General features: G+C 37.2%; 1 protein-coding gene across 1 annotated transcript; it reads right to left on the bottom strand.

The window, feature by feature from the left end:
- Positions 1–379: 379 nt before the first annotated feature.
- sall1b (spalt-like transcription factor 1b) lies at positions 380–5,805 on the bottom strand. Its single transcript, XM_016568441.1, has 4 exons — positions 5,760–5,805; positions 5,458–5,641; positions 1,126–4,445; positions 380–1,003 (listed from the first exon to the last, which is right to left on the bottom strand). The coding sequence occupies exons 2-4, from the start codon at positions 5,498–5,500 to the stop codon at positions 794–796; spliced, it is 3,573 nt and encodes a 1,190-aa protein (XP_016423927.1). The 5' UTR covers positions 5,501–5,641; positions 5,760–5,805; the 3' UTR covers positions 380–793.
- Between the last annotated feature and the right edge of the window lie 5,211 nt (positions 5,806–11,016).

The raw sequence follows: 11,016 nt of genomic DNA, 5'->3' as shown, positions 1-11,016 counted from the left end.
GAAAATGGCTTTGAGAACTTATGCAGTTGCCATAATACACAAGACATGATGCCACAACATAAATCAATGTCATACATAACAGTTCCTCCAATGTAACAGTATAAATGTACAGAGTATTTTTTAAAGGGTAAAAAATTAAAATAAATAGTTTTAGCATGGTTTAATGTTTACATTTACAATCTAAATACTGTACGTATAAAAGAACACATAATTCAAGCACAAAATATATGAATGTGAAACACTGACTGATAAGTAGTTTTTGATAAGAAATAGGGATTCATTTATCCACTATAAAGAGTTTAGCAAATGTACTGGATAAATACCTTCAGTTATAAAAAAAAAACAACTAAATTGTAAAATAAAAGATGATAGCTGCATATTAACAATACTTAGAATGTTCCTCAGCAAAACAACAAAAAGCATCAAATTAATTAATAAAATACAATCAACACTACTTCAGTTGTGAAGATCTGTCCTAACTAGGGAACATTAACCAACAGCAGAATTTGTATTAATGTCACTAGTACACTTGTACAAAAATCCTAAAGAAACAACACGCATATGAAATTGCATCACATTTGAATGTACAGGCTTGCACCCTGAAAGACGAAACTCAATTCGTCGCTGTTGTTTTATTGTCTTCTACCAATTCCCGGAAATGAAAGTTTGCACCATTTTCGCTCAATCTCTCGAGCCAAGGTAAAGCTCTGTTGAGTTGCAATTTTTCTATGTTTTCCAGTTGCCCAGCAGAAATCGACAGGTGAGGTATGGCACCATTTTGAATTACAGGCATTTAATTTGTCCTTGCACCCAAACCACTAGTGAGAGAGGTATATTGGCTCCAGAGGCCTAAGGAATTTCCGTTGCGCAGCTTACCCACAACATCTTTTGGGGAAGAGTCCTGAAATTGCTCAGAATTGGATCTAAGGAATGGATCATCAACAGAAAGTCTGCAACCTCGGCTGGCTGGAGAACTGCTCCACATGTGAGTTCCCATATGAACCTAGATAGAAAACAAGATGCCAAATGCAAGTAGGTAATTGGTTATGAGGTATCTGGAATGCTACAACTGAATCTATACAAAATAAGTGACTGAACATTTTTAAATACTTTTAACTGGTGTACCTTCAAATTTCCTTTAGTGGTAAATGCACGTCCACATATGTTGCAGGCGAAGGGTTTCTCACCAGTGTGAGTTCTTTCATGAATTTGCAGTGCACTTGAAGAAGAGAAGGTCTTCCCACAAGTGTGGCAGAAGTGTTGTTTAGCTGTTCGCCTAAGTGGTGTTGGTGTTAATTTTGGTGTAGAAAGTACAGGCAATGTGGAAGCTGTTGAGCTAACTATACCTGTGTGTGAATCTTTAGGATCTTTTCTGATGAGCCCATTGTGGTCAATCCTTTTCCAGGGAATAATTGGTTCCATGGAGGGTAGAAACTGGTTTGGTGGAAAAATCAGGATCTGATTTGCTGGCTCAAACAACTGTGAAGGTAACTCTCGCATCTGGTGGGTAAGCATGTGCTGTTTAAGGTTACCTTTGGTTGAGAACCCTCTGTTGCACGAAGTGCAGATGAATGGTCGCTCTTTGGTGTGACTTCGATAATGAATATCCAGAGCACTTTGACAGGCAAATGTCTTGTTGCAGATATCACAAACATTGCTTTTTAGGGATCCACACTCATTAAATGGAAAAATCATGATCAAGCTATCTTTTGGTGTATCTCCAGATGTTCCATCAAGTAATCTAGACACTGTAAGATTTGGCTGTAGGCTTGAGATTTTTGATTCAGCAGATTTCAGATTTCTGTCAGTTGTAGTGTATCCTTGCCTTTCATAAGCAGAGCCATTGGGGGAGGATGGGTTCCAGGAGGGTGTCGTCTCAGTGATGGCCAAAATCCTTCTCCCTACACTCTCATGGTCACTATCTAGTGAAGATAATCTCAGGGTTGAGCAGTCTCCATCCACTGATTCATTCCCCAAAATCAACTTATCGACGTTTGACAAATTTTCCACATTCGAAACTGCAATCTGACTCTCTGTCCCAGTTGCTATGGCAAACTCAGAAGAAGCAGGGGAAGAACATACACTGTCCAGTAAAGAGGCTGGGTATTTTGAATCGGATGCCCCTTCCATAACATCCATGTTCTCACTGGACAAGGTATCCTCTTCCAAGGTCCTACCATCTACAGAGTCAGCATCCTGATCCATGGGTTCTGCACAGCTATCATGCAATGGGACATTAGGAATGTGACCACCCATATGCATGTGGATATGCTGCTGTAGAACCATTGCATTTGTAAACTTTTCTTGACATATGGGGCATGAATGCTGTATCCTAAGAGGTGTCATGGAACGATGAATGCTGTAGTGTGTCTCGAGATTGCCCTTGGTTGTAAACGCCCGTCCACACATTCTGCATTTGAATGGCCTTTCTCCGGTATGGGTGCGGTAATGCATTTTAAGGGCACTTTGACAGCTAAGAACCCGGTGGCAGATTGCACACTCATTGTGGTCAGTAGACTTCTTGTCAATGTTCTCCACTAACTGCTCCAGCTTTGAAGTCTCAGATGCTCCAGGAGGATTTGGAAGACTTCCAAAAAGAAATTTGGTTTCAAGCTGCTCCGATTTTAGCTTGGTTATTAAGGTTGTATTGACCGAGGTATTAATGTCGTCTCTTGAACCCTCCCCTGAGGAGCTTAGTAAGGTAGCAACACTCAAGGGTTGTGTAACCTCTTGAAATTTCTCAATTGAAATTAGAAGAGGGCTACGACCAAATCCCTCTTGATGTCCATTACGTCTTTCACACACCTCACTGACAACAGGACTATGATGTTTAGTTATTGATACCCCTTCCTCCTCTTTTTTAATGATGGGTAGAAGACTTGGCAAAGATGATGGCAGCCTAAAGCCAAGTGAGTTACCCACTAAAGGTTTACTATCCAACCAGTTGAGAGCAGGCTTCTCAGGAGGCAGAGACATGCCATATGGAATACCTGTGCTGGCTGAGACATTATCTAAATGCTCTGGAACCGGATAAGGATTCATTAGTATGTTAGGATACTTCTCCTTGTGACGTTGGAAATGGACTTTGAGATTTCCACGGGTGGAAAACCGATTTCCACATATGTTACATTTGTAGGGTCGCTCTCCAGTGTGAGAACGCAGGTGTATTTGCAAAGCACTATCACTTCCAAATACTTTGGCACAGAACCTGCATTTGTGCTTTAATATACAATCTTCAGATGGTCTCTTGTGTTCACATACACTTACATTGAGGGGTTTGGCTTTCCTATGCTGGGCTAGGGCAGTCAAAGCATTCAGGTCCTCCACAATTGCCCCAATACTAGGCAAGGAGCAAGGAGCAGAAATATTAAAGCTGTTTGGTTTATGGGGCATTTCAAGTTTGTTTAGAATCCCATCTGTAATTGAAGCAGGAGATTGTGCAGGATTTTTAAAATGAGCTTTGCCATCAGCTGTATCACTGACTGTGTTACCATTCAAAGACTGATTACTACACAGATCACTACCAACCTTTGATGGGTTGCCTCTGTTTTCATCAGTCATTTGGAAGTTTCCTTTATCACCCCTTAGGTCATCTTGGGTGTTTTGTGAAATAACATGTTTAGACAGTTTAACATTAGCAGCTAGGTTTTCTACTAGCCCAGCAGCTGCTGTGAGTTGTTCAGAGAGGTGTGAGCTACGTTTTATCAGTGAACTGATTTGAGACAGACCATTGTAGGTATTTGTGGCCACAGGTGTATCAGGATTTTGGGTTGCTAATAGCATTATTTGGCATCGAATTTCTTCAATTAGTTTTAACTGCTGCACCTGCTGTTCCTGCAGTGTTAACAGCTGCTCAATCAAACCAGAGGCGGCCATTTTGCTGTCGCTAGCGTTTCTGCAACTTGTCTTTGGATTTAAACTTGTTTCATGTGAGAACTGAGCAACAGCAACTTTGGTGTTTTCTAGGTTCTCAATGAAGACATTGCTATTAATGGCTGATAATTTACATAACTCAAGTAAGGTATTCTCTTGAGGTAGTACAGTTGAGAATTCTGAGCTAAAGCCATCAGAATAATCACAGTTTTCATTATCATGATATAAATGAGACTTTTTGCCAATGTCATGACTGCTGTTTTTAAATGTGTGTAAGAATTCGTCAGCTTCCACTGATGTTCTATCATCAGAGAAGTCACAAAATTCTTCTGCATGGTCATTACTTGTCACTCCATCCAAATTCTCCTCATTGTTGAAGAATGGTGAATTAATTTTGAGGCCAGAAGGTGGATAATCTAGGCTTTCGTTTTCACTAACTATTAGAACTAATTGATCTTTTGAACAGTCTTTCTGGTGTTGGTATAAGTCTGTTGCACTGGAAAATTCAGCACAGCATTGTTCACAGATATGGACTTCGCAGTTTGGAGTGGGGTCGTTCTCCATTGTATGATCTGAATTTCAAGAAGAAAAAAAAGATATACATTTTTTATATAAGATCATATTAGATAGCAACTTAATGTAAAAGGCAACACAGTAGCATGCATCTCAGATGTAACACAATTCATGACATAGTGGGAAAATACAATTCTTATTATAAAATTACTTCCTAGTTACCAAGTATAACATCATATGCATATTGAGTATTTAGCAAAATCTGTTTACGTTTTACAATAACTTTATGACATTTTCAAACTGATCTCAAATTATGTAAAAAGAACAGTTTTGTTTCAAGTGCATATCTAGGATAGCCTTACTGTAAATAGATATGACAGGTTTTGTTTTAGATTTAAATGATACAACTTTTTTTTCCACTATAAAGCAGATAATGTAAAGTTTAACAGCAGGAACTATCTATTAATAGGGTACCATAATAAGGTCTGTTTTTCTATACACTTTACAACAATAGATTTTTTCAAATGAAAATTAATGGGCAACAGGGTTGTTAGCAACAGAGTTGCAGATTAAACTAGCCTAGTTTGTGACAAAATGTTAGTTTATAGATGTTGATACATTTTTATTTCCCATTAATTCAAGAAAAATAAGAGATTATTTGAACATTTCTAAAAAAAAAACTTTGGTAATAAGAGTTAAATGATTGACAGAAGCAACAATTTTTGTAAAAAATTAGGAATTTCAAAACGAGAACTTGTTTTCCCACCATGTAGGTAAAATTACAAATTATGTTATTTCCTGGGTGTCACAATTTTAATGGAATGTTAAATTTTTTGTAATATGGTGAAATTCATGCAATAAGACAACTGTGTTTAAAATGTGGGACACAACTAGATATTGACTATGTTTTGAGGTATATACACACACACACAGAATAAAGAGTTGTAGTAGTTGCTTTGTATTAAAATCTGTGGATAAGAAAGAAATGTTGCTCAAATTCCGTACTTTTTTCAAACTTAAATTTGCGCGCTTTGATCAAACGCCCTCAGCATGCTAGTTCAGAAAACTTACCGATGAGAACATACTGTGGCTTAGCCTGTTTCCTCCGGGACATGCTGGAATAAACCTGTTTTTCTCCCTGAAGAATCCGCAAGTGTCCTCATCAAAATGAATCAGTGTCCATCCAAAAGCATCCTTGTCAATGAGCCCCGGTCAGGGTGAACCTACCGCGGGACTGTTTACATATTCATCATAACTGAGAAATAATAAGTTGGCAGAAATGAAGTTGCGATGATCACACAGGAATGTGCTAATCGCAGTGATGCCAGCAAAGAAGAATTAAATAAGTTATAATAAGCGAAAGCCGTTCATACATCACCGCACTGTCGATCACAATATCCAAATTAAACACACTCCCACAACTCAAAACATGACAACTCCAAGACCGCAAAACCATGAGGAAATTCTTTGACAGCGTTGAGAGCGTTCAGCCCCGCCCTTCGATATTCCTATTGGCCAACACGGTTCACGGCCACGCCCATCAGCGATCCTATTGGTCAGTGTGTTTCAGACAGGCGTAGACTGCGCTCATTAAAGCGTGTATGAGAGCATGAATCAGTGGCTGCTAATGTAAAGGATTACTGTTTCACCAGCAGCAACACAAAACTACAGTGATGTAACCTAGTAACACTTTATAATATATCATTCATTAATAAGTCATTTACAAACATCATCATGCTAAACATATAAATAGTTAAAGAACCTTTATATATATATACAGCATCAAACTTTAATGCCAATGTATATTAATCATCTGTGACTGTTAAGCATTAAGCTATATAATTAAATTATTACCGTCATGGAATGTATTATAAAGTGTCACCTATAGTTTTGCTGTAAAGAGTGTTTAAGAAATGCTTAATTTCCAGTAAAATCGGTCTCTACTTTGAAATATAAATTTCAACTGTAAACTTTTGGTCAAAGTTTTTATTGGTCTATAATTACAGCATGTAACAAAAGGTCTAACCGTAACCCAGTCATCATTTACTCACCCTCATGTCATCCAAACCCCTATGACTTTCTTTCTGAAGATCCGAACATGTTTTGCACGCAATTCATACATGAACAGGGAAGCTTCAAGCGTCCAAGAGGACGCAGAATCACAATAAAGTGACATTAATGTTGTCTACAAGACTCATGCACTATGATACGTCTTCTGAATTCGTTCGACAACTTTGTGTGAGAAGTAGACCGAAATTAAGGTCGTTATTATTCATTGATAGGCCTATTCTTCCCTCCAGTGAGCCATTAACCACTGCGAACCGACCAATGAGTCAGTGAGCTGAACTCGAGAATCGGTTCGGTTCGTGAACGAATCATTGTAAACTCGTCGTGTTAAAGGGGTCATATGATGTTGCTAAAAAGAACATTATTTGTATTTGGTGTAATGAAATGTGTTTATGCGGTTTAAGGTTAAAAAAACACATTATTTTCCACATACTGTACATTATTGTTTCTCCTCTATGCCCCGCATTTCTGAAACGCGTCGATTTTTACAAAGCTCATCGGTCTTAATTGCAGTGTTCTTAATCTTTATAAGTTAGTAGTACTGTTCGGGTTTGATATGTGGGGGCGTGTTAGAACGAGCCGTTTTAGGTAGGCGTGGCTGACTCTTAACTTTTATAAAGAATATCTCTTCGGATTTGAGACTTTACAACTTCTTTGCAACTTTACAGATCTTCTTTATGCACCAAGAGCTTGTAACACTCCAAAGAGAAAGGAAAACTTGAAATCGCATCATATGACCCCTTTAATCGAATAAACGGAATAATTTATTTTAGTGAATAACAATTAACGTTTGTGTCTTTCCCTCACACAAAGGTCCCTGTTCGTTATAACTACGAAACAGTCTTTCACTGAACAATTGAAGAAGATCTGAAGAAAGTCATACGGTTTGAATAACAGGGTGAGTAAATAATGACAACTTAGCCTATACATTTTAACTAGTCCAGCAAGACTGAAACTTAAATAGATATTAGAATAAGTATAATAATAATAAATCGTCCATTTATTTTTTAAAGCTTAATTATGCTACGTGCTTTCTGTTTCTGTTCAGTTTACAAATAAATGGTGTTATGGCCTTTTCTGTTAAAAATAAATAAAATGGAAGCAAAATAACAAAAGAAAAAGGAAAATTGTATAATTCATAATTCAGTGCTGCTTAGCCAGCCTGCATTACAAACTAAAATTATTTTTGGCATGTTGTGACTTCAGTTGACAACACAAACACACATTCATTATTTCCAGCCCACTTTTGATTAACTCATTCACCTCTAAAACCACACACCCACACACACACACACACGCACGCACGCACACGCACGCACACACACTCGACCCTTAAAAGTTGACTGTGTGTTTGCACAGCATCCAGTACAAGTCATTATAATCAAATGCGTTAATAGACGATGAGCCACACTGAGCCTAATGATATATTTTGCATGGTTGTCTGTTTTCAAAAAACATGATTTTATTAAATGCCACTGTGATGTAAACAAGTTATTTTTACCTGTCGCTTCTTCTCCGCAGCTTGTGTTGCTGTGAACAATGAAGTGTTGACCGAAGCCGGCTACCTTATACGTGAGGAATTTTCCTCTTTGATGGTGCGTGAACATGACTATTACTGTCCACCTGATCTTTTGATTCATGGTTCTTCCGTGCGGCGCACAAATACATAAATACATATGCCATGTTGGTTTTGTGTGAACAGGAGCACACCAGGTGCTCATACTGCACTCATACGAGTCATGTTTTACAGTCATTAGATATGAAGTGCTGCGCGGGAGCGCTATTATCCGTGGCCTAGGGTCCTTAGCAACAGACTTGATATGGACAAATTACACCTCCACTTCCTAAAACACAAACACAGCATGCCAGCACTGTCTGACACCAATATTTTCACACTATACGTGCATAATTATCCGCCTGGACTTCCTGCTCGGGAATATTTTGTTTTCCTCTAAGCCACTTTTACACATCATTTTCTGTTTTCTGGTTGAACTGCTGTTGTGAAAACAACCTTTATGCTTCATGACTAACGCAGTATTCCTTCATACTGCAACTTCATTTTCAAGACTATTCTAAGACATTCTACAGTGCACTCTAACTCAGTCAACTCTATTCAGCTCATTTTCTGCTGTTAAAAGCTAAATTGCAAAATGTAGGTCAAGCGAATCTAGTAATGCATTAATAATGCATTGTCTATATACTAATTTATGTTCATATCTATCTCCTACTCACTCCAAACTCTTTTGTTTGGAAATGATATACGTGATACAATATTCTGAATGAGGTGTTTACATGCAACAACAGTTTGAATGATACAGGCACACATTACACTCTAAAAAATGCTGGGTTAAATACAACCCAGTGCTGGGTAAAATAGGGACAAACCCAGCAATTGGGCTGTTTTGACCCAGCGGTTGGGTTAAATGTTTAACCCAACCTTCTGGGTAGTAACCCAACCGCTGGGTCAAAACAACCCAATTGCTGGTTTTGTCCCTATTTTACCCAGCACTGGTTTGTATTTAACCCAGCATTTTTTTAGAATGTACTGTTTAAAAGTTAAAACTATATTTATTTGATGAAAAATACAGTAAAAATATGAATGTTGTGAAATATTATTACTGTTTGAAATGGCTGTTTTCTATGTGAATATGTGTTAAACTGTAATTTATTTCTGTGATGCGCAGCTGGATTTCCAGCATCATTACTCCAGTCTTCAGTGTCACATGATCTCCAGAAATCATACTAATATGCTGATTTGCTGCTCAAGAAACATTTCTGATTATTATCAATGTTGAAAACAGTTGCACATATTTTTCAGGATTTTGTTTTTTCATGAATAGACAGTTCAAAAGAAAATAATTTATTTGAAATAGAAATTGTTTGTAACAATATAAATATCTTTACTGTCCCCTTTGATAGATTTAAGGTTCCCTAAATAAAAGTAAATCATTTTTAATCAATCAATAACAAAATTGGAGTTTAAGACTTCTATAAAAGAGAATATAAAATTCGGTCGATGGGCTATTTATTTATTTATTTTTCAAATTCAGTCCCTCATTTTAAACTGTGATTAATTTCAATAAACTGGCATTATTATTTTTTTTTAAATCATTTTTATTTAGCCATATGTATTATTATATCCACTGGCATTTATTTGCGGATTTAAGAGTTCTTTTAATTTTTGATTCTGCGCATTTTCCTGTTCCCAGTATATTGTATGAGTTTGTATGTGTGGATTGATGCCTGTCACTGCTGTTTTGTTCTGCCTTTAAAAGCTTTTTTTCACTCTTCCTCAATATCCTGTGAAGACTGAGCTACGTAGACAGTCCGCAAAAGCATCAGATGTTCATTTTCATAGTGTTAAAAGACAAGAGAGAAATACATTCATTCCCTGCCACTTTTTTTAATAAGACAAACATTATTAAGAATTTGAACATTAACAGCACACTGCAAAATTGTTAGTTCAAAGTGATACTTCTACCTGATTTAACCCATATAAGCTAGTTTTTGTGCTATAAATGAGTGTATTTAGTGAATAAAACCCGTTAATTTAGATTTTTACCATTTTTAGGTTAAAGTGCATTTAATATTTTATTTTTGTCGTAACACTTTAGTTTAGGGACCAATTCTCAATTCTCAAAAAAGATAAATTCTTACACGTCTATAGATTCAGATCACAAATCACAGATCTTCATGTGAACTCAAACATCTCTCATCAGGTCTCTGATATGGTTTCCACATTCATTTCAGAGCTCTATACTCTTACTGTATGTCAACAAGTGTCTCACTTGTGTCTTTTTTTACAGCTCTAATAAGATGAAAAACCTAACTGAGAAGACCTGAGCTGTGAAAGATCAAGCTCTGAGCAATAACATCTTCCTCACTGGCTGTGTTTTTTTTACTGCTCTCGATCGTCCACCAGCAGCTAAATGTTTCAAGTTTGATCAATATCGCATGGAAATGTTCTTATGGATGGCCTTGGAGATGAATTAAACTCGCGAGGTTTGCTCTGTTCATTTTTGTTTTTACGAGAGCACGCGGCCATTACTGACGGGTATTGTCTGACATCTGCATTTAAATGTCGCGCATATTTATGATGCGTCGGCTGTGTTTGTTTGTGTTCCTCACGGCGCGCTAAATCCAGCCCCTAAAGCTGCCAGCGGTGAGGTGCGACTTCAGGATTGACAGAATGAATATTTCTTCAGGAATATCAGCTCAATGGATTACTTCAAAACAAGCCTGTGTTTTTACTGCCTTTCCACTGCTGCTGTGATTCTAAAGAATGAGAGGATATATATTTAAGAGAAAAAAACTGAATATGGGTGTGTGAATGTATTTTATGTTAGACTTTCTCTGGTCAAACTTTATTAGATGTTATGCAGAGGCAAGAAAATGAACGGGATTCCTAATCAGATTGAAAAAAAGAGCCCAAGTCAGTCATCGCTTTTTTTTTTTTTTAGGAATTGAGAGTTAGTTTACAACTTAAATGTACAGATTTCAGTTTTATTAAACATATGGGATGTTTTACAGACCAATTAATACCACAAAACATCTCACAGTTCA

Source organism: Sinocyclocheilus rhinocerous, unplaced genomic scaffold (genome assembly GCF_001515625.1).
Source record: "Sinocyclocheilus rhinocerous isolate Xijiao unplaced genomic scaffold, SAMN03320098_v1.1 scaffold921, whole genome shotgun sequence".
In the NCBI taxonomy this organism is placed as follows: Eukaryota; Metazoa; Chordata; class Actinopteri; order Cypriniformes; family Cyprinidae; genus Sinocyclocheilus; species Sinocyclocheilus rhinocerous.
This window is presented reverse-complemented; position numbering and strand designations above follow the sequence as displayed.